Source organism: Rhinoraja longicauda, chromosome 6, assembly GCF_053455715.1.
Source record: "Rhinoraja longicauda isolate Sanriku21f chromosome 6, sRhiLon1.1, whole genome shotgun sequence".
Classification (NCBI taxonomy): Eukaryota; Metazoa; Chordata; class Chondrichthyes; order Rajiformes; family Arhynchobatidae; genus Rhinoraja; species Rhinoraja longicauda.
Window position 1 is genome coordinate 80,112,795 of NC_135958.1, and position 23,823 is coordinate 80,136,617.

At 46.4% G+C, this 23,823-nt stretch overlaps 1 protein-coding gene across 1 annotated transcript in view; it reads left to right on the forward strand.

Annotated features, from left to right (window-relative positions):
• Positions 1 to 20,425, forward strand: part of LOC144594652 (serine/threonine-protein kinase/endoribonuclease IRE1-like) — a 66,867-nt gene extending 46,442 nt beyond the window's left edge. The window contains exons 12-22 of the mRNA XM_078401449.1: positions 80 to 265; positions 1,380 to 1,644; positions 2,090 to 2,180; positions 2,786 to 2,975; positions 4,123 to 4,222; positions 7,358 to 7,557; positions 9,125 to 9,272; positions 10,038 to 10,165; positions 10,326 to 10,449; positions 11,929 to 11,996; positions 13,878 to 20,425. Coding sequence (XP_078257575.1) covers positions 80 to 265; positions 1,380 to 1,644; positions 2,090 to 2,180; positions 2,786 to 2,975; positions 4,123 to 4,222; positions 7,358 to 7,557; positions 9,125 to 9,272; positions 10,038 to 10,165; positions 10,326 to 10,449; positions 11,929 to 11,996; positions 13,878 to 14,099 — 1,722 coding nt within the window. The 3' untranslated portion in view covers positions 14,100 to 20,425. The remainder of the gene's footprint in view (positions 1 to 79; positions 266 to 1,379; positions 1,645 to 2,089; positions 2,181 to 2,785; positions 2,976 to 4,122; positions 4,223 to 7,357; positions 7,558 to 9,124; positions 9,273 to 10,037; positions 10,166 to 10,325; positions 10,450 to 11,928; positions 11,997 to 13,877) is intronic.
• The last annotated feature ends 3,398 nt before the right edge of the window (positions 20,426 to 23,823 follow it).

The window sequence follows — 23,823 nt, forward strand, 5'->3', positions numbered from 1 at the left end:
GGTTAAGCATTGTGTTCCTGTGTGTGTCAACGTCTCTTTCTGCCTTGATTCACGTCAGCCTTTTTCAACTTTATTTCAGCATTTCCCAGGCATTGATGAAGTCGCAGAGGACTTTGACATTCTTGACGGCCTCAACGAAAAATACAGCAAATCGCAGCCAAAGCACGAGGCTCCTGTGGACTCTGTGCTGAAGGACATGGCCACCATTGTCTTCAGTACCTTTCTGCTGGCGGGATGGGTGGCCTTTGTAATCACCTACCCTAAGGTAGTGCGCACTGCAGCTCTGTGGGAATCCATCTTGTGTAGTGGTTGGGGCAGCGTTTAGATAAGGAATGTACGAAGTAGAATCTGACAAGGTGGTGTGGCCCTTAACAAATATGGTATTTAACCCATTCGTTTTTTGTATGTGCTGATTGATTGAAAGATCCAGCATGGAAATAGGCCCTTCGGCCCATCGAGTCCTTACCGACCATCGATCACCTATGCCCATCAGTTCCTTGTTATCCCACTTTCCCATCCACTCCCTACACACTAGAGGCTATTTACAGAGGCCAATCAGCCTACAATCCCGCACATCTTTGAGATGTGGGAGGAAACCGGAGCTCCCAGAGGGAATCCATGCAATCACTGGGAGAACGTGCAAATCCCACAAAGACAGCACTGGAGGTCAGGACTGAACCTGGGCTACCAGTTGCACCACTGTGCCTTCTCTTTCTGGTAACTTGCCTCTCAATTTGCTTGTCTGTTTAATAATACAGGTTTGTTTTCTTGTAAAATATATGTTCATAATTTCATAAGTGATAGGAGGAGAATTAGGCCATTTGGCCCATCAAGTCTACTCTGCCATCCAATCATGGCTGATTATCTCTCTCTCTCTCTCTCACTCTCTCTCTCTCTCTCTCTCTCTCTCTCTCTCTCTCCCTCTCTCCCTCTCAACCCCATTCTCCTGCCTTCTCCCCTAAGTTGCAAGATCTGCATTTGTTGGAGCCTGTGTGAACCCAGATCTCCTTCGGATGGTGAGGGAATGCACCTGGACTTTTGGTCCTTTCACCAGGGACACACTGAAGCCCTGAGTAATTAGCATTTCCCACACTACCTGCCTGCCTCCTCTCCCAAACACCCCCTACATGATCTGTTGCACAATCTCCAGGCGCCACATGGACCTTGTCCGCCACTTCAGAGCTCATAGAGCAGTCACCTTTTAACGCAAGGTACTGCATGGGCAGAAGGCCATCTGTGCCAATAGATGCATCTGTTTTATTTTAACTAAATCTGTTGACATGCAATACTAATTTAGCTGCTGGCAGTTCTGAAACTCCGCAAGATTAATATGGTGGCTCGGTCAGTTAGCGGGTTAAAAATACTTCTTTTTTGCTTAGACTGTGCAGCAGCAGCAACAGTTGCAACACGAGCAGTTTCAGAAGCACCTGGAGGAAAGGCTGGAGCTCATGCAGAAGCGGCAACTCATTTTCCGCCCCCCCATCCTGGGCCCGGGGTCTGACTTTGTGGAAAGGCCGCGACTGAGGACGGAGAGTTCCAGCACCAACACGCCCAGTGTGTCACCCAGAGTCTCCAACCATTCCGTGTACTCCAACCACTCCATCTCCGAGTTCGGCAGCTCCGCCACAGAGCAAGAAGATGCAGGTAAAGGGGGGACGTCGCGAGAACCTTCCGTAGTGGATGGGCAAGGGGGGCGAAGGGGGGCGAAGGGGGGGGAATCTGGTGGATCCTTGCAGATGCTGGTTTAAACCGAAGATAGACACAAAATGGTGGAGTAACTCAGCGGGACAGGCAGCATCTTCCAAGGCAGAAGGAATGGGTGGCTGAAGAAGGGTCTTGACCTCCAAATCTCTACATCTTTGGAGTGTGGGAGGAAACCGTAACACCCGGAGAAAACCCACACAGAGAGAACGTACAAACTCCGTACGGACAGCACCCGTAGTCAGGATCGAACCCAGGTCTCTGGCGCTGCAGTTAGCAAGCCCATTGTGCCACCCTTCTAGGGAGTATGAGGGAATTTTAGCTGCTGTTTGATTAATGTATCTTGTCTCAAAGGAAATAGGTTTACCCCTTTGCCTCTGTTCCTCAGATGATGATTCTGACATGGTGAGAGTTGGGAAGATTGTGTTTCATCCAAAGGATGTCCTGGGACATGGAGCTGAAGGAACGATTGTGTTCAAGTACGTACCATTCATTTCCACGATCTGTAATATGTGATTTATACAGTCGCTCGTGGTTGAAGTTAACTTCTTGAGGAGAGAGATTACTCCTGGTTGGAGACACAGTCGCTCGTGGTTGAAGTTAGCTTCTCGAGGAGGGAGATTACTCCTGGTTGGAGACGCACAGTACTGCAGATGCTGGAATCTTCAGCAAAATACAAAGTGCTGGAGGAACTCAGCAGGTCAGGCAGTGTCTATGGAAGGAATGGACAGGCGATGTTTCGGATCGGGACCCTACTTCAGACTTGCTTGAGTACCCAAACTGAATAACACAGTGGGTCAGACAGCATCTCTGGAGAACATGGATAGGTGATGTTTCAGGTCGGGACTCTTCTGTAGACTGATCTCAACTCAACCTGAAACATCACCTATCCATGTTCTCCAAAGATGCTGCCTGGCCCGCTGAGTTACTCCAACACTGTCATTTTTGTAAACCAGCATCTGCAGTTCCTAGTGTCTCCTCTTGCTTGGGTACGATTACTACTCAACCAAAAACAGCTGCTTCCTATAAGCGATGAATCGGGATGTTTTTAAACTTGCGACCTTCTGGGCCTTGTCTTCCCAAGGGGCAGGTTTGACGATCGATACGTGGCAGTCAAGAGGATCTTGCCAGAGTGCTTCAGCTTCGCGGACCGCGAGGTGCAGCTTCTGCGCGAGTCAGACGAGCACCCGAACGTGATCCGTTACTTCTGCACCGAGAAAGACCGGCAGTTCCAGTACATCGCCACGGAGCTGTGCACCGCCACTCTGCAGGAGGTGAGGATCACTGCTCAATGCCGAGGGAGGAGTGGCCTCTGGTACACAGTGCCACAGTGGTGGGAGCTGTGATCTACGCCAGCCTTTACACTTGTTTATAAAAGTGTAAAGACTTTTATAAAAGACACAAAAGTGTTGGAGTAACTCAGCTGATACAATAGTGGCGTTTCAAGGTCAGTTTATTGTCACGTGTACCAATTAAGGTACAGTGAAATTTGAGTTACCATACAGCCATACTAAGTGAAAAGCAACCACATAAAAGTTAACACAAACTTCCACCACAGTGGATTCCACATTCCTCACTGTGGTGGAAGGCAATAAAGTTCAACCTCTTCCTCTTTGTTCTTTGTTCTCCCGCGGTCGGGGCTGTCAAACTATCCGCACCAGCCGACGATCGAAGCCCCTGTGGGGTGATTGAAACTCCCGTGTCGGGGCGGTTGGAACTCTCTCCGCGGCATGGAGCTCCCGAGTCGGCCTCTTCTCACCAGAGATTGCGGGCTTCATGATGTTAAAGACCACAGGCCCCGCGGTTGGAGCCTCGATCCCCGGCAAAGGGATCGCAAGCTCAGCAATGTTAAAGTCCCCCGCGGCTTGGAGCGCCGTCAGTCTCCAGGAAAGCACGCCGACTCCACGATGTTAGGCCTCAGTGCGGATGGAGATACTATATGGAACGAATCCCATCTCCGTCGAGGTAAAAGATTGAGAAAAGTTTCCCCACCCCTCACATAAGACAGACCAAGGAACACTAAAACATACTGTTTAACACGTACGAACAATAACAAAAAGAAGAAAGGACTGACTGTTGGCGAGGCCACCATTGCTGGTGGTGCCACCCGATGGCCTTGAGATAGGCACATGGATATGCAGGGAATGGAGGAATATGGATCAAGTGCACGTGAGATTAGTTTAAGAAAATAACTGCAGATGCTGGTACAAATCGATTTATTCACAAAATGCTGGAGTAACTCAGCAGGTCAGGCAGCATCTCGGGAGAGAAGGAATGGGTGACGTTTCGGGTTGAGACTCTTTTACCTTGGCATCAGATCTGGCACAACATTTTGGGCCAAAATGCCTGTTCTATTGTTTGATTGTTTCGTGGTTATACCTGACTCTTGTAACAAATGTAATGTTGTTTGTTCTTTCTCAGTATGTTGAACAAAAGGACTTTGATCGCCATGGTTTGGAGCCCATAATTCTTCTTCAACAAACCACATCCGGCCTGGCCTATTTACACTCGCTCAATATCGGTAAGCAAAGCACACGTACCTGCAAGTGTCTACAGCCTTGCTGCTGGCTGTGGTGCCCTCTGTTCACTAACACTGAGAGCCCACATGTGTGTGGGGCAGGGCAAGGGGGGAGGGAAAAGGGAGATCGTTCTGAGCAATGGCAGTACAAATATAAACTCACCATTACTTGCTGTGAATATGAAATATATAATGATTTGGATCCTTAATTTGATTTCTGGAAACTATAGATTTCTCACTTAAATTTGGAGGGCCCAGTTTGAGATGCCTAGTGCCTGTGTAAAGTTTAGTTTAGAGATACAGTGCAGAAACAAGACTCTTCGGCCCACCGGGTCCGTGCCGACCAGCGATCCCCGCCTATTAACACTATCCTACACCCTCGAGGGACAATTTTTACATTTACCAAGTCAATTAACCTACAAAACTGTACGTCTTTGGTGTGTGAGAGGAAACCGAAGATCTCAGAGAAAACCCATGGGGGGGTGGGAAAGTACAAACTCCGTACAGACAGCACCCGTAGTCGGGATGGAACCCGGGTCTCCGGCGCTGCATTCGCTGTAAGGCAGCAACTCTACCGCTGCGCCTGTGATGATATTAATTTGGGGTAGTGTACGAACTGCTTTTCACAATTATATAATGAAATGTAATCACACCACAAGTTTATACACAGAGTATTCCATTGACTTTACAGAAGCGAAACCAGACCAACTGCTCCCTCAGTGTTTACTTAATACTTGTTTTTTATTTGTATAACTTTATATTCCGTTCTTCTTCATGAACATAGATAGCTTTCTGTTAGATATATTTATGCTAACCGTCTCATCTACTCTCTCTAATATTCCCCCATTCCCTCTTGCAAAGCAAGCAGGACATTTGTTTTTTCATGGACCGTGCGATGCCATTCAGTTCATTGTGACTGAGCTGTTTCTAATTCGCCCCACGTTATCCCCACATTCATGCAAAAGAACTTTACATAACGGAGATTGAGGAGAGTTTGGACAAACTTGGATTGTTTTCTCTGGAGCATCGGAGGCTGAGGGGGGGAAATTGATAGAAGTTTATAAAATTATGAGAGGCATAGATAGGGTAGACAGATACCAGAGGGCAGAACTTTAAGGTCAGATGGGTAAGTTTAAAGGAGATGTGTGGGGCAAGTTCTTTTACACAGATCATACTGCCAGCCAGGGATGGTGGTGGAGGAGGTACATCAGTGACGTTTTGGAGACATTTAAATAGGCACATTGATTTGCAGGGAATGGAAGGATGTGGAGTGGGTGCAGGCAGAGGGGATTATTTAATTTGGCATTAACATCGTGGACTGAAGGATTTGTTCCTGTGTTGTGCTGTTCTGTGTACGATGAAATTAGCAAGCTGCAGTCCTAATGAAGACGGATGCGATTAGTGTACTTGGGCAAAATGGTTGGTGTGGATGCAGTGGGTCAAATTTCTGTGCGGTCTCTATAATTTTTTTAAATATAAAGTTACTATTAAGTCTTCATTAAATTCCAGATCACAATAACGATCCGACCACTAGGTGGCAGTAGACCCTACAGGCCAAAGATGGCAAGTTACCTTAAACAAGTTGGATCTTTAACAAAAACCACAGATGGAAGAATGTGAAATGAAATTGCTGTAAATACTCAGCAGGTCAGGCTGTGTCTGTGGAGGGAGAAATGGTTAACACTTAAGATGGATGAACTTTCGTCATGACCAGGAAAGACATGTTACAGAGAGGAAGTGGTAGAGAGAATGACTGAGATAGGGTGCCGGCCATGGAGAGGAGATGGCGTAAGCACGCGGAGAGCGGGGAATGTTTGTTAATGGCAGCTGACCCACGTGGAGGAGATGCATCCACAGTGGTGCAGCGGGTAGAGCTGCTGCCTCACAGCACCAGAGACCCGGGTTTGATCCTGACCCTGGGTGCTATCTGTCTGGAGTTTGTGTGTTCTCCTTGTGATCGTGTGGGTTTCCTCCAGGTGCTCCGGTTTCCTCCCACACCATCAAAGATGTGTAGGTTTGTAGCTGAATTGGCTTCTGTAAATTGCCCCATGTGTGTCGGGAGTGGATGAGAAATTGGGACAACATAGAATTAGTGGAAATAGATTTCGATGGTTAGCATGGACTCAGTGGGCTGAAGGGCCTGTTTCATGCTGTATCTAAACTAATGAGAACACAGGAGAGGAAAATGGGAAGTGTTACTGGAACTGCAAGATGTAAGAAATGCAAGAAATCTGAAATATTCAGGCCGGTTCTGGTATAAACTGGAGAAGCTGAGTATCTGACATTGCTAGGCTCAGTGTTGAACCCTGAGAACCCTGCGTGTCTTGTCAGGAGACATGCTATTCCTTGACTTCCACCCGTCCCTTCTGTCTGATCATGACCCATGGAACTCATTCCTTCCTGCCTCAACTCTTTCTCTCCCTTTATCCACTCGCTTTCTCTCTATTCTTTCCCTCTCTCTGTGACTTAACACATACTTGACTTCCAATTCTTCCTGGTTCTGAAGATAAGTCATGGACTGAAATGTTAATTTAGTTCCTCTCTCCATTAACGCTTCCTGACCTGAAGATAGACACACATAGCTGGAGTGGCTCAGCGGGTCAGACCGCACAAAGCTGTCTTAGCTCAGCGGGTCAGACGGCATCTCTGGAGAAAAGGAACAGGTAATGTTTTGCATCGAGACCCTTCTTTAGACCAGCTGAAGTTGAGACCCTTCTTCAGACTCCAGCTTTTTGTGTCTACCTTCAGTTTAAACCAACATCTGCAGTTTCTTCCTACACTTCCTGACCTAGCCTAGCCTAACTTAAACGTGCTCGGAACACTTACATTGTGTAAGTACACTGTAGAGTATCGGTTGTTTACACTCGTGATCATGTGGCTGACTGACTTTCTACTGAATATGTATCGCTTTGGCACTATTGTAAAGTGGAAATATCGTAAGTTGAAGCATAAGTTGTAAGTCGAGGAGCATCTGTAGTTACTTGAAATGAACTTAAATTCTCAGCCGGTCATGGTGGGACTTTAAACGTTCTCTGGCTTGTCGGACTGGTAGCTTCACCGCTTCGCACTTTGGTTTTAATGCTCATTTAATTTATGTTGTCATTTAAAAGTGTGTAAATTGCCCAAACTTTCCCTCAGTTCACAGAGACCTGAAACCGCACAACATTTTAATCTCCATGCCCAATGCCCATGGCAGAGTGAAGGCCATGATCTCTGACTTTGGTCTGTGCAAGAAGCTGGCAGTGGGCCGGCACAGCTTCAGCCGCAGGTCTGGAGTACCCGGCACAGAAGGCTGGATTGCCCCCGAGGTGCTGAATGAGGACTGCAAGGCCAACCCGGTGAGTTCACCCGTCATCTGTATCATTCACACGCACTACAGGACCTGTTCACTCCCAAACAGCTGATGGAAGAAGTCGGAAAGGGATTTACCAATATGCAGCACAGAAACGGCTGTTAAACAAGTTGATGGAATATGTGGAAAATGAATATCTTTAGATGGGATGTTAATTCCTGCATTGCTGTGTGTGTGGGCGTTCTATACCCCAGAACATTAGTGCAACATTGTGTCATTGCTACAGGTCACTGGATAAGTGGAGATCACTTAATAAGAACCTAAGGGGTAGCTGTTTCACACAAAGGGAGGTGGGTATATAGAACAGGCTGCCAGAGGTGGTAGTTGAGGCGGATGCAATATTAACATTTAAAAAGCATTTGGACAGGTAAATAGACAGGTAGGAGACGAGAGATGTGGGTCAAACATGGGCAAATGGGTCTAGTGTAGATGGGTATCTTGGCGGGCATGGACGAATGGGGTCGAAGGATCGGCTTCCTTGCTGACCCTCTTACAAGGTTGGTTCTGTTGGCAGAAGGCCACTCAACCCATTCGATCTCATTCCTCCAGTACACCATCCTGCCTGCGAACTGGCTCTGAGAACTGGGCTGCCTTATTATCAAAGAATGGTGCACAGCTCTGGTCCCAGTTAGCCATTAATCAGACTCTGTCTGCAAATGGCAACTGGATCTGAGCCAAACTGTGACTCTGGTGAGGCTCGAGCTGGACGGTAATGCAAGGAAAGCCCAGTCTATCTGAGGAATAGCAAGGTGCTCCTGTCCTAGGGATGCTTCAACCATGCCTCTGTTTTACAGACACCCCAGCACCTGTGCAGCCTGCAGCCAGGTGCAAGGTTGTGTCGAACCAGCACTCGGTCACCTGTGACCACGGAGTGCTGCTCAACTATTGCATAAATCTCCGACCAGGCTGAATCCCTGTAATATCTCCAGGGCAGTGCCCGAGTGAAAGGGCACTGGATGTGCTAAACCACGGGCATTGCTTAAAATCACAAACTTGGTGACAAATTATCCATTTAGAATGAATCAGTCAAAGGGAGAGAGAAGGAGACTTGGCCTCTCCCTGGAACCTCAGTCCAATTATGAATGGCAGGATCAATCTTTATTTTATTCTAAATCTCGTGGCTTTAATACTTCTCCATGAAATTAGTTGTGGCAACCTCAAGGTGTAGGAAAGAAAACTGCAGATGCTGGTTTAAATCAAAGGTCGACACAGAATGCTGGAGTAACTCAGCGGGTCAGGCAGCATCTCGGGAGAGAAGGAATGGGTGGCGTTTTAGTTCAGTCTGAAGAAGGCACTCGACCCGAAACGTCGCCCATTCCTTCTCTCCAGAGATGCTGCCTGACCCGCTGAGTTACTCCGGCATTTTGCGTCTACCTTCGACTTAAACCAGCATCTGCAGTTCTTTCCTACGAAATTGTTTTGTGCCCTGGTCTCTCTCTCTCTCTCCCCCTGTGTGAGTGTCCCTGGTGTCAAAGACCAGGAGTGGTCATCACTCTGTTGCAGCTGACGCGGGCAGATCCGTTTTAAACAAACGCTTACTTGCTTCTCCCCAGACGTGCGCGGTGGACATTTTCTCTGCTGGCTGCGTGTTCTATTATGTAATCTCGGAAGGCAGTCACCCCTTTGGAAAGGCCCTGCAGCGACAAGCCAACATCTTGCTGGGCGTCAGCGATCTTCAGTGTTTCAACCCCGATGCACACGGTAAGTCTGGACGACGGCCTCCAGTTGAAGCTCTTTACATCAGAAGCTTTTTTGTTGGGGATGTCACGCCTTGATTTATTGATTTAAATTGTAATTCTGGCCACAATGTTAGCAAAAACTACTCTGTTCTTTTCAATCCCTGCATCTCTAAATTGATGTCAGGTACATCCTTGGCAAATACAACCCCAAAATGTAAAGAAAGCAAAAGAACAGCAGAGCAGTCATCTGGTCGTCATTGGTACATTATTAGTTTTAAGTGAAGAACGTGATAAAATGAACAGGACTAGCCAATGTGGATTTATGAAAGGGATATCACATTTGACAAACCTGCCGGTGTTTTGAAGATGTAATTGGTAGACTGGGGAAGGGACAACCAGTGGTCATGCTGCATTGGGATTTTCAGAAAGCCTTTGACAAAACCCCATAGGGCTCGAGATGCATGGATAGGAATGGACTAGTCACGGTCCAAATGCTGGAATGTGGGATTAGCGTAGACGGGCACTTTGGTTGGTATGGATGGGTTGGGCCAAAGGGCCGTTTACCTTAACGTTCAACTCTGGTCCACTTAAGACGTGAGCGTGCAAAAAATGTGAAAACACATGGGCCATGAACTATTATCCTTTGACTTCTGGTCAGCTGTGTCTTTGGGAGATCTTTGCAGAAACCGCATCAATAGAGCCTGGTGCTTCTGTCGTCAAGAAGGCAGCAGTGAGAGATTGGTTTCTCCAGATTCATTTATTAGTCATTCACTGTTTTATTTTCCAGACGATATTATTGCCCGTGACTTAATTCAAGAGATGATAAACATGGACCCTCAAAATCGTCCGTCTGCCAAGTGCGTCCTGAAAAACCCTTTCTTTTGGAGTCTTGAGAAGCAGCTTCAGTTTTTCCAGGTTTGCTGCTATTTCATTTAACACCGAACCGAATGTTTTATTCTGCAGGTTGCACATGTTAATGAATTCTGTAAGGCTGGTCGGCTGCACAGTCATTGCACCAGGTACAAGATGTTCAATGGTTGCCAAGGTGAAGTAATCTTTGGCTTAATTGTTACAGGATATCAGTGATCGAATAGAAAAGGAACCTCTGGATGGGCCAATCGTGAGAGAACTGGAGAGAGGAGGACGAAGTGTTGTTCAAGGTGACTGGAGAGAGCACATCACTGTACCTCTGCAGACAGGTGAGCAGGTCATGTGGATCTTGCTGCAACTTGATGATTAACTTTAAACTCTGCTGACTCATGCTAACCACAGTTTTGCAGAAATTGCTGCTCATTTCCTTTTCCTCTGTGCTGACCCAGGTTTAATGGGATCAGAAGTGCCTGTTACCCACACCAGCAACTGGTAACATTAGTTATATCCTGTGTTTTATTTTAAACTGAGACTAAAGAACAAAATAGGTAATGAAAAGTAGAAACAAAATGCTGGAGTAACTCAGCGGGTCAGGCAGCATCGCGGGAGAGAAGGAATGGGTGATGTTTCGGGTCGAGACCCTTCTGAAGACGTCTTCACCCCAAGTGTGTGAAGGAGAGATATCGAAGGTCCCTCCTTCATGCTGCTGTCACACTGCACAATCACACTGCTCCCAGCAGACCAGTAAATAAAGATCATTACCGTTATTTTATTTTTAATGAATGCTTATTTATTTTTGCTATCCACTTTACTGCTGTAACCATGCAAATTTCCCCATTGTGGGACGAATAAAGTACTTATTATTATTATTATTATTATAATTTCTTGAGATCTAGAATCAACTGAGTGAATGAATAAATGATACTTAATGAATGAATTTATTCACAAAATGCTGGAGTAACTCAGCGGGTCAGGCAGCATCTCAGGAGAGAAGGAATGGGTGACGTTTCGGGTCGAGACCCTTCTTCAGACTGGGTCTCGACCCGAAACGTCACCCATTCCTTCTCTCCCGAGATGCTGCCTGACCTGCTGAGTTACTCCAGCATTTTGTGAATAAATACCTTCGATTTGTACCAGCACCTGCAGTTATTTTCTTATACTTAATGAATGAATGATACGTTATTGTCACATGTACCGATGGTACCTATGTGCAGGATGGAACTGCAGGTGCTGGTTTAAACTGAAGACAGACACACAATGCTGGAGTAACTCAGCGGGACAGGCAACATCTCTGGAGAGAAGGAATGGGTGACGTTTTGGATCGAGACCCTTCTGAAGATGGGTGTATCCAGAAATGTTGCCTGTCCCGCTGAGTTGCTTCAGCATTTTGTGTCTACCTATGGTACCGAACTACAATGAAGTGCTTTGTTTTGTAATACACAAGTGTCGCCAAAGTTACAAAAGTACCAAACAGTCCTACATAACTCTGCACATAACTGAATTTCCACATGTCGGTGAAAGTGCACACTCTCAAGCTTTGGAGTTGTGCCCACTATTGTAACTTTTAACCAGCACTGTGCAACAGAAGCACACACTCTGCAGTCAACAATTCTCAGTCCTCATTCTGCACCGGACCACCCAGCGCCAGCTTTTGCATCGGTTGCTGAAGGTCAGCTAGAGTGAGTCGGCTTGGCCTGCTTGCTATCTGATCACCGTTCACACAGGTCGGTGAGGCTCGTTGGTTTGCAATAAGGATGTGAAGCACAGTGTTTGAGATCGGTTCATCTGAAACAACCTTCTCTTTGTAGATCTCAGAAAATTCCGTTCGTATAAAGGGAACTCCGTGCGAGACCTGCTGCGTGCAATGAGGAACAAGGTACCGCACCAGTTAGTCAATGTCAGTTGTTCTTAGATAAATCAACTGATATCAGAATGCATCCTTGAATAATTGCAGTTATGTTGCTTTGAGGTCAGCTGTTCAAACGCGATGAACTATGAGGATACTGCTCTGACTCGGCAGTTGTATTCATTTGTGAGATGTGTGGAGAGCAGGCAAGGCCCTCATGTATTGCCCAACCTCATTGCCCAACCTCATTGCCCAACCTCATTGCCCTTCTGCTGAAGGCCCTCCCACCACACTGTTGGATTCCAGCATTTAGGAACAATGATATATTTCTATGTGGGGATGGGGTGAGACAAAGAACTGCAGATGCTGGAATCCTGAGTAAAACACAGAGTGCTGGAGGAACTTGGTGGAGCATGCAGCATCTGAGGAGTGGATGGCATTTCCTCCACAGATGCTGCCCGACCTACCGAGTTCTTTCTGGACTTTATCTTTCTGTTGAAGGGGAGCCTCCCTTGGTGGTCATGTGAGACACTGTCAGAATAGCTCGGGCGTGTAACCGTGACTGTCACAGGTGGTCCATCTCTGCAAATGGAGATTGGAGTGGGGACGAGCAGGCCACATCTACAAAGCACCTGCAGCTTTGCAGTGGTGGGAGGTGAGAGAGATGTCCTTCATGGAGGAAGGACTCTCCACAAATAAATGACCTTGTCCTTGAACTATAATGTCCACACTCTCCAACTTGTAATAGCAGCATTGTGAGCATGTGTGGGACCTTCTTCACAGCAAGTATAATCACGTGCTTCACTGCTAACAGACTGGGTTTGGTCCTGATGAAAAATGAGTGTTGGCTTAGTGACCAAGGATGTCTCCAAACTGAAGCTTTGTTAATGCTGTTGACAAAAGCCTCTGTCAGCATTACCTGAGGACGCGCATGATTTTGTGACCGTGGTTTATAATGCTTGGCCCAGTTGTTACTTATGTTTACGTGCGGGTGAAGTAAGGGCATGTATTAGAGTTATGGAATCATCCAGCGTAGACACAGATCCTTCAGCCCAACTAGTCACGGCTGGCCAAGATGCCCCAGCCAGGCTAGTCCCATTAACCAGAGCCTGGCCACATCCCTCCGAACCATTCCTATCTGTGTACCTGTCCAAATATCTTTTGCATGTTGTTTTTGTAACTGCCGCTACTACTTCATCTGTCAGCTGGTTCCTTGGGGCAGGGACAGAGAGAGCAGCACTCCTGTGAAGTTGTATCTCGGCATGTCTACCTCCTCAAGGCTGCCCAGTTGTAAAGTGACTTTGAGAAGCAGATCTCAGACCGTCCTCTGCACGGGAATAAGGGAACAACGACCTGGAGCAAAATGCATGAAATATTCTGTGACCAGCTGAATTTAATGGAACTTAATCATTTTTATTCTAGTGGTTCAGTGATGTGCGTTTGTCGTTAAAGTGTTCCCCTCCTCCCCTGCCCACTGTTCCCCATTCACCACACAGACAGAAACTGCTGTGGGCAATTTCAGTGGGATGGGAGGGGATGGGTTTTGTTGTTAATGGTGTTGAGGCTGAGATATCTGTTTGAGGTTTGGGAAACAAACATGCCAGGACATAATAGGAGTCTGAGGGGTAAATGTTTCACACAAAGGGTGGCGGGTGTATGGAACGAGCTGCTAGAGGAGGTAGTTGAGGCTGGGACTATCCCAACATTTAAGAAACCGTTAGATAGGTAAATGGATAGGACAGGTTTGGAGGGATATGGACCAAACGTGGGCAGGTGGGACTAGTGTAGCTGGGACATGTTGGGCCGAAGGGCCTTTTTCCACACGGTATCACTCTACGACTCTATGACTGTCCCGGGTGAGGGAAATGTTTTCCTGGGTACTAAGTCTTGCTTTTCCTGTTGTATTTTCAGAAACACCATTATAGAGAATTGCCCGAGGACGTGCGAGAGACTCTGGGCTCAGTCCCGGATGAATTTGTCTGCTATTTCACTCTCCGTTTCCCCCACCTGTTACTCCACACGTATCTGGCAATGCGGATCTGTGGCCAGGAGAGAGTGTTTCATCCGTACTACTACCAGGAAGCAGCAGAACCGAGACAGCTACCACTGTGTGTGACTGACCACTTCCAATAAACCAAGGGATGGAAGGTTGAGAGGGAGATGGTTCAATTTCTAAATGCATTCCAGCCAAGGGGCCTTTAAAGGGTCACGCGGCAAGTTTGATGAGACTACATTTGGTGGACTGACACTTGCAAAATAAAGATGTCGCTAAGCCAAACCTCAAAGTGCCTATTAAAGCTGTGTGCAATCTGCAGGATAATCTGAGGCAGGACGTGAATGTAGTTATCCAGTTGACGTGACTGCCTCTACATCTTTAATACAAGTAAATATTTTCCTCACAGGAAGAACATTTTTTTTTTTATAAAGTAAAACAAAAGTCCTGGTGACAAATGCCACCAGTTCTGGGCTGTTACGTGTTTTATTGTTTCGGTGAAGAAGGAGGATATCAACCAAGTTATAATCCTGAAGTATATAAATGTGTTTGCAGTTGACAGCTGGTTTTCTTGGTTCCGGCTGCTCCAGGGATTAGAGCAGGTGCTACACCCCCTGTGGATCAATTTACCTGAATCTATAGGGCAGATCAGCACAGTACAGTGATCCACAACATTACTCGGTCCATTGATCATTTCCCATAAACTGGACAATGAATGTTTAAATCAGCAGGAGATTGGTTATCCAGACAAAACAACGAGCCCGTTGAAAGCTGTGCTTTCAGACCCTCCCTGAGTAGAGGTTTGTACCAGGGCACTGTCCTTATTTAAAGTCTCAAATTTATAGCTTTATATCTCTGCACTGTTTGTAATTCTTTTCCATCTTTAAGTCCAAATACAGGTGCTCATTATTCCCTCGGTTTACACTCTAGTTGAGTTAGCGTTTTTCACACCATTATCCATGCAGCCAAAGCCATCCACCTGCCTGTTTAAATTGGGGCAACATGTACCAAAGGCTGGGCTGCCTGTGTATCCAGCCTCTGCCTGTTAGAGCAGGGGGTGGCTTACACATGCCAGCATAGTAATGCACGTGGATGGCAGGTGATTGGCTCCACTGGCATTACTTACCCTTCTCGTGTTAAACACATTAACTACTCTTTTTTTAAGATAAAACCTGAGATCCTAAATCGTTTCACCTCCCCCCTTTGTGTCCCTCCCCAACTTCCCGTGCAGGGTTTCCGATCTGAGACAGCACAAAATCCAGGCCTTGTGTTGATCAGGACAGTGCAGTGCAAACTCAAAGCAATCGTCTGCTGTCCTTTGTGTACAATTGTCTCTTGTGCTACAACAGACAATAGGTGCAGGAGGAGGCCATTCGGCCCTTCGAGCCAGCACCGCCATTCAATGTGATCATGGCTGATTATTCTCAATCAGTACCCCGTTCCTGCCTTCTCCCCATACCCCCTGACTCCGCTATCCTTAAGAGCTCTATCTAGCTCTGATCTCTGCTCGAATAGCCTCTGACAGAAGGGCCTTGATCACCGCCTCACAGGGAACATAAATCCCACTGCTCTTCCCAGTGGTAGCTGTCCTTGTAGTAAACGCTCTGTGTTTGGGACTTACAGTGAGAAATCGTTATTCACAACACAGTGCAGTCTATGTTTTAATTATCTGCATAGTTTTTTTTATTGTGCCGATAATTAAAAGGAGTAATTTATTTATTTATTGGGGGGGTTATCTTTATATCTGGTGAGTGATAGATTTGTCTTTAAAATGATCCATGTATGTTCAGAGCTGATTTTAGAGTACGCCTTTTATGCTTGGTTTTGAATTTATTTGTTTGCTGCGTGAAATGTTTCTGCCAAGTGTTAATATTCTGTTGGTTTGTTAGTTGTGAAAGATAATGTGAAAATAATGAGCATTGCCTTCACTCTAAGAGCATGTGTAATGCGATCGCGCTTGGTTCCATTTTAGCTTGGCAATTGCACTATATGATTTAATCTGTCTTTAGCTTTAATGGTTCTTATGAAGCAGTTCCATGGATATGATTAATTTTGTTATACATGGCACGAATCTGAATTGCTGGTAACTAATGATTTCCATTCTGAGGTCAGTAGAATAGTGATTTAAGCATTCAAAGTGCACTTGCACAACCCATTTCTCCCTCTGTCCCTCAGTGGAAACCCTAGTCACATTGCCTTCGCCAACATCGTTTCCCCTGTTCAAACACACTTGCATTATTGAGAATTGCAATTCTGACACAACGTCTTTCATCATGTTTCTGGTTTATGGACCTTGGATGTGAACAGCCATGATGTGACAGTAGACAATAAGTGCAGGAGGAGGCCATTCGGCCCTTCGAGCCAGCACCGCCATTCAATGTGATCATGGCTGATCATTCTCAATCAGTACCCCGTTCCTGCCTTCTCCCCATATCCCCGGACTCTGCTATCCTTAAGAGCTCTATCTAGCTCTCTCTTGAATGCATTCAGAGAATTGGCCTCCACTGCCTTCTGAGGGTCCTGAGATTGAAGGGTCCACTCTTGCCCTGTGTGGATGGCAAATGCCCAGTGACCTGTTCAATCACATGCATCTGGATGTAAGCTGCAGTCTGACCCTGGCACCGTCACTACCCTAAACGTACACACTAATCCTTACATGCTAAGCAAGTAGTTCATGTCGGATAAAGACATTCTGCCTTAAAATGTAAAATTAATTGAAACTGCATCTTTTACTTTACTTCCACGATTTGATCTCCAGCAAGTTGTTAATGTGCACTCTTGCTTTCCAACATGCTGACCCTTACTGTAGGGGCAACACGCTACTCGTAGAGTATTTCTCCATTTGTACCAGACTGTTTTTAGCTGCCAGTTATCAGCTTTCCTGCTCAATATTGCAATACTTTGACTGGTAGTCACTTCCTTTCCCAATAATATCCTGTCCACTCTGGTTTGGGGAACTCATGGACATGTTGCCAATCAGATTGAGACCATCTGGACGGCTGCTTGACTCCGTCCCTGAGCTCACTGGGCAGGTTTTCACCAAGGGATATCTGCCATGTCCTCGTGCATTAGCCTCCAGGTCCTTTCATCCTATTCCCACTAACCTGCGGTACACCGACCTTTCTGCCTGGCCTCGGAGACAGCTGATATTGGTAATGGTCCACTCTCTTCGATACAGTTGTCTTCCTTAAAGCTGATGTCACCATCCCTCTGTGAGTTGTTGGTCTCCAACTGCAGCCTCTCCTCCAAACCCCTTAGTTTAGTTTTAGTCCAGTTTAGTTTATTGTCACGGGTGCAGTGAAAAGCTTTTGTTGACTGCTAACCAGTCAGCAGAAAGACAATACATGATTACAATCGGTCCATTTACAGCGTATAGATGGATGATAAGGGAATAACATTTAGTGCAAGGTAAAGCCAGCAACGTCTGATCAAGGATATCTGAGGGTCATCAAAGAGGTAGAAAGTAGTTCAGCACTCTTACTCTAGTCCTGAGCTCCCACCTCCAAATCCATTGCATTGATTCTGGAATTCTTCCATTCAGAAGCCCTCTGGCCCAGTCATTCACTGAATCAACTTTTTATTAAATTGATAATCATGTGCTGGGTATTGTGATCTATCCTTCCCCTTCATTCTCAGACTCTATACATCTGCAGCCCTATACATGGTTGGCCAAACCAACCTCCCAACGGACCCTCCGTTCCTGTTCAGCTGGCCCACATCACGGTCACAGCACCCACACAATTGGCTTCTCCTACTTACTGAAGTGTTCACTCAAGTTGCTTGTAACATTCTCACTCTTTTCACATTTTGCCAGGGCCTCACTCTCTGCAATCCTCTCCAGTTCTCCAACACAACCACGCTCTTCCTGTTCTGAACTTTTGAGCATCTTCTATTTTAATTCTTTCTTCACCACGTCTATTCTTCATTCCTCATTTTACAGACTCGTGTTTTTGGTTATCATTCTTAATACTGTCTTGTGTTTATGTTAACGTATCTTTGGCAATGATTCTATAAAGTGCCTCTTGACATTTTACATGGTGAAAACTGTTGTTAATGGACATGTACCCTCCAAACCCAAGGTGTAGCTACGGGCATTTGCACGGGCCCTAGCTAGGGGCACTCACATGGGCTCTAGCTATGCCTGCCTCTTTGTAGGGTACATCGAACAATCCCTGGTCCAGGCGTACACTGGCCGTATCCCCGAACTCTACCTCCGCTACATTGCCGACTGCATTGGTGCTACCTCCTGCACCCATGCAGAACTCACTGACTTCATCAATTTCACCACTAATTTCCATCCTGCTCTTAAATTTACTTGGACCATCTCCAACATCTCCCTCCCGTTTCTGGATCTCACCGTCTCCATCACAGGAGACAGACCAGTGACCGACATCTACCACAAACCTACTGACTCCATAGCTATCTTGACTACACTTCTTCCTACCCTGTTTCCTGTAAAAACTCTATCCCCTACTCCCAATTCCTCCGTCTGTGCCCAGGATGAGGTGTTCCATACAAGGGCTTCATTCTTTAGGAAACGAGGGTTCCCCTCTTCCATTATAGATGAGGCTTTCGCTATCCCGCAGCTCCGCTCTTGCTCCCCCTCCCCCTATTCGTAACAAGAACAGAGTCCCCCTGGTCCTCACCTTCCACCCCATCAGCCGTCGCATGCAACATATAATCCTCCAACATTTCCGCCACCTCCAACGGGATCCCACTACTGGCCACGTCGTTCCATCTCCATCCCTTTCTGCTTTCCGCAGAGACCATTCCCTCCGAAACTCCCTGGTCCACTCGTCCCTTCCCACCCAAACCACCCCCTCCCCAGGTACTTTCCCCTGCAACCGCAGCAGATGCAACACCTGTCCCTTTACCTCCCCTCTCGACTCCATCCAAGGACCCAAAGTCTTTTCAGGTGAGGCAGAGGTTCACTTGCACCTCCTCCAACCCCATCTACTGTATCTGCTGTTCCAGGTGTCAACTTCTCTACATCGGCGAGACCAAGCGCAGGCTCGGCGATCGTTTCACTGAACACCTCCACTCAGTCCGCCTTAACCAACCTGATCTCCCGGTGGCTCAGCACTTCAATTCCCCCCCTCCCATTCCCAATCTGACCTTTCTGTCCTGGGCCTCCTCCATTGTCAGAGTGAGGCCCAGCGCAAATTGGAGGAAATATTTCACTTGGGTAGTTTACATCCCAGTGGTATGAACATTGATCTCTAACTTCAGATAGTCCCTGCTTTCCCTCTCTATCCCCTCTCCCTTCCCAGTTCTCCCACTAGTCATCCTGTCTCCGACTACATCCTATCTTTATCCCGCCCCCTCCCCTGACATCAGTCTGAAGAAGGGTCTAGACCCGAAACGTCAGCCATTCACGTCACTTCACCCCGAGATGCTGCCTGGCCCGCTGAGTTACTCCAGCATTGTGGGTCTACATGGACAATGATAGGTTGGGTTTAGAGGGATGTGGTCAAATGTGGGCAGATGGGACTGGTGAAGATGGGGCATGTTGGTTGGCATGGGAAACTGGGCTGAAGGGCCTGTTTCTATGCTGTGTGACTCTATAATCCTACATCTGTCTTGGAGATGAAACATTCCGAACATAAATGAGCTGGAAGCTAACAACAATTATTGGTCCTGGCCCAATGTAATAGAATTACAGCAGCATGTACTGATCACGTAAAACAATGGATGCATAATTTCCCTCAATTAAAGCTTGCAGTTACTATTCAAAAGGTTTCTGTTACACATGGCAAGTGAACGTGCTTTTATTGGATGTACCAAGTCCGCAGAGTTTGTAGAAGATTGGGAGCGGTCCATTGATGTAACAATATGCCATCTGTTTGGATGATGGGTGTTTACAGTAAGTAATGCTTGATTCTAGTTGACATGTCCTCGTATAATTTGACAACAGTGCCTTTATGTGGCTGTGATGGGTCTGTTCAGGAAAAACTGTGAACAGCCGAAGCTACAACTGTAGGAGAACTCTGTGGCCTGTTAACAACTGAAACTCCCAACTCATGAATTGCTCAACCACAGAGATGTGGTAACCAGCAGTTAAACCCTTCTGGAGAGACTGAGCAATGAGGTGTGTAGTGAGCTCATGAATTTGTTGTGTGAAGTTTACCGATAATATGCAATGTTTATAAAAATTCTATTGGTTGCTGTGAAAGGGAGATGCAGCAATTCTATTTCCGTAATCGTGTGAGTTCAGTGATAAAGTACAAATCTGATCCTGTGAAAAGATATGTAACCTATACATGTTTGGATATGGATTGTGAAAACATTAATCATTTTGGATGTGTCCACGAAATAAGCAAGAACTTTGAGAATTAACTTTTTTACTGGATTTCTGAATTATTTATGAATTGTCTTAGACTTGCACAGTTCCAATGGTAAATCATGCTTTAAAATACTGGGAAAGTAATTTTTTTAAAAATCTGTTGCTCTGGGTTAATGCAATAAAATATTGGACTATATTCTTCATTTGTGTTCTGTACGTTTTGGCACCCATTTAACTGAAGTGCATATGGCCAATTGTTTAAAGCTAAGAGCTCACCAATGGAGTTCATTTCAAGAATTTTTGAGCTGATGGTACCCCCTTGAAGTCCCATGGACATTTATTTGCTCAGGACTACAGTGCATTTAGAACAGTATAGCACAGGAACAGGCCCACCAGCCCCACACTTGTCCCTGCCTAACATGATGCTAAGACCAATTGGATTTGGGTACTAACCATAATCTTAAAATCAGAAAACGACAACGTTTTGGAGTAACTCAGCAGGTCAGGCAATATCTCTGAAAGACATAAATAGTTGATGTCACTGAGCTGCTGAGTTACTCCAGCGCTTTGTCTTTTTTTGTAAGTCAGCATCTGCAGTTCCTTGTTTTCACATCTTAAAATCAGAGTCTGACAACTCGAATGACATTGAGGACAATTTTTTTTACCTCTGGAGTACTCTTTCCTTTGAAAGTTAATGGTGACTGAGTGTTAAGTGAAGTTTTTGGAGATGCACAAGAAACACCCACCACAATAACCGGCCCAATCCTCAGCCCTGTGGCCCCAATCAATCTCCAGAGCTGCACTTGGCCTTCTGAAAACTAGCCTTGTTGGCCAAAATCATCGCAGCATCCAGCAGTGGTGCCAGCAGTGGTGCCAGCAGTGGTGCCAGCAGTGGTGCCAGCAGTGGTGCCAGCAGTGGTGCCAGCACTGCAGGACATCCAGTGGAGCAGAGGGACCTTCCTCTGAAACCATCCCAAACGTTTATCAGCTCTCGACCCGAAACGTCACCCATACCTTCTCTCCAGAGATGTCGCCTGTCCCGCTGAGTTACTCCAGTTTTTCTATGTCTACAGTTTAAACCAGCATCTGCATTTCCTTCCTACATCAATAGACAATAGGTGCAGGAGGAGGCCATTTGGCCCTTCGAGTCAGCACCGCCATTCAATGTGATCATGGCTGATCATTCTCAATCAGTACCCCGTTCCTGCCACTCTCCCCATACCCCCTGACTCCACTATCCTTAAGAGCTCTATCTAGCTCTCTCTTGAATGCATTCAGAGTTCAACGGTTTATCAGCTGGCAAAGCCCTGCAACCAGCAAAGGGATAAATGCTGAAATGTTTGCCATTCAGAGATATTTTTTTAAAGTCTCAGCATTGATTCAAGTGATTTAAAAATAGTTAATGGACACCAACCGGAAACAAATAAAACAACAAGTAAAAAAAAAACACGGGTCAGGCAGCGTCTGTGGAGAGAGCATCAGTCTGAAGAAGGGTCTCGACCCAAAACGTCACCCATTCCTTCTCTCCAGAGATGCTGCCTACCTGAGTTACTCCAGCATTTTGGGTCTACTTTCGATTTAAACTAGCATCTGTAGTTCTTTCCTATACAAGTAAGAAAAAATGTTAGCCTTGCATCTCAGCTGATGCAGGATCTGCAGAGTGCTTTCCCCAGGGTAAGATTAGGTTCCATGCCAATAACATCGCTCTGCTGGTTTTGGCCTTCTAAGTAGGACGGCAAGTCTGCGTTTAGTGCCATTGAAATAGCCAAATGTCCAACGTTTTGGCCTGAACTCGGCCTGCAAGAACTGAAGGACACGTGTGCGCACACAAACAAATTTACATTTAAGACTGAATTTGCCACATTCTGGCCAGGTGAGGATACCAGATATTGTGCATTAAAGGAAATAAATGGACTGACGTGATCAGGCTGGGGTGTCTGTGGATAGGGTTGCCAACTTCCTCACTCGCAAATACGGGACAAGGTGACGTCACCGCCCCGCGCTCCACGTGACCTCGCCCAGCCAGCGGCCTCGTGCTCCCGCTCCACCAGTGGAGGCTGCCCGGACCGGGAGCGTGTTGCTACCCAACCTCCGTTAGGCGGCGCCCGGGCCTCTGTACCTCGACTGTCCGGAGCTAAAATGTCGGAAACCTAGAGTGTCTGGACCTAAACTGTCAGGACTTGCAGTGTCGGGGCCTACCTGCAGTGTCGGGGCCTACCTGCAGTGTCGGGGCCTACCTGCAGTGTCGGGGCCTACCTGCAGTGTCGGGGCCAACAGCATCCGGGCCTACAGCGCCCCCACCCCACCCCCCCCCCCCCCCCCGGGCCTAATACTGGACAAGGGTGGTCACGTACGGGGACAAAACAATTTAGCCCAAAAATACGGGATGTCCCGGCTAATACGGGACAGTTGGCAACCCTAGCTGTATAGTCCACTGACCCCAGCAACAATCCAACAATTTCAATGTCTGGTGGTTGCTTCAATGGGAGTTACAGTAACCAAGTCATCACTAAGTGGTTGTGCCTCTGCCAACAGACCTTGTCTGCTCCTAGTCTTCATTGCACAGTGATCTAGTAGTTTGATGTGTATAACTTGTAACTTATAACTTTTTATTACTGATTTACGCTAGTTTTTTCACTGTTATAGAAAGATGCACATTGTAGATTTTCTCTGAAATCTGATCTCTTCAATAGCAGTCTTCATAAGATCATAAGTGATGGGAGCAGAATCAGGCCATTCGACCCATCGAGCCTACTCCGCCATTCAATCATGGCTGATCTATCTCTCCCTCCTAACCCCATTCTCCTGCCTTCTCCCCATAACCTCTGACAAGCTCTGAATGTAAGGAACTGTAAATCTTGTGGAATTTACAGTTGTTTCTCCAATGGGGAAGGTCATTTACTACAATTAATAACATCTCAATGTGAAACTTTGCCCATTTGACGCCTGCAAGATGGATGAACTATCTTGGATATTTGTGAACCTTCGCCATGCTGACTGCCAGCCCTGATCTTGATGTTAATGATCTGTAGAACGATGGAGACTGTCGTTGAAACTCTGCCTGGTAATGATGTAAAGGCATTTTCATATCCCTGAATATGTTCCACTTTCAATTCTCTCTGGGCAGAAGCTGCATCGGCAGTGGAGTCTTCACCAAATGCTGGAGTAACTCAGCAGGTCAGACTGAAGAAGGGTCTCGACCCGAAACGTCGCCCATTCCTTCTCTCCCAAATGCTGCCTGACCTGCTGAGTTACTCCAGCATTTTGTGATACCTTCGATTTGTATCAGCATCTGCAGTTATCTTCCTACACGGCAGTGGAGTCTTGTGCTCATTCTCCATCTCTTGAGGAACTAAAATTGGAACGTTAACAGTGTCGGAACACATTTTCAATTTAATTTGTAGTATTAAATGCACCTTTGAGTCAATGGGCAGAAGTTACCAATGTCCTTTGGGTCTCGCTTCTATGCCTTCCTTTCAGATTACCCCAGAAACTAATTAAAACAATTTTGACATCTTACCTGTCATGCCTTGACATGATCTTGCATAAGATCAACCCACATTCCTAAACTCAGTGCTACA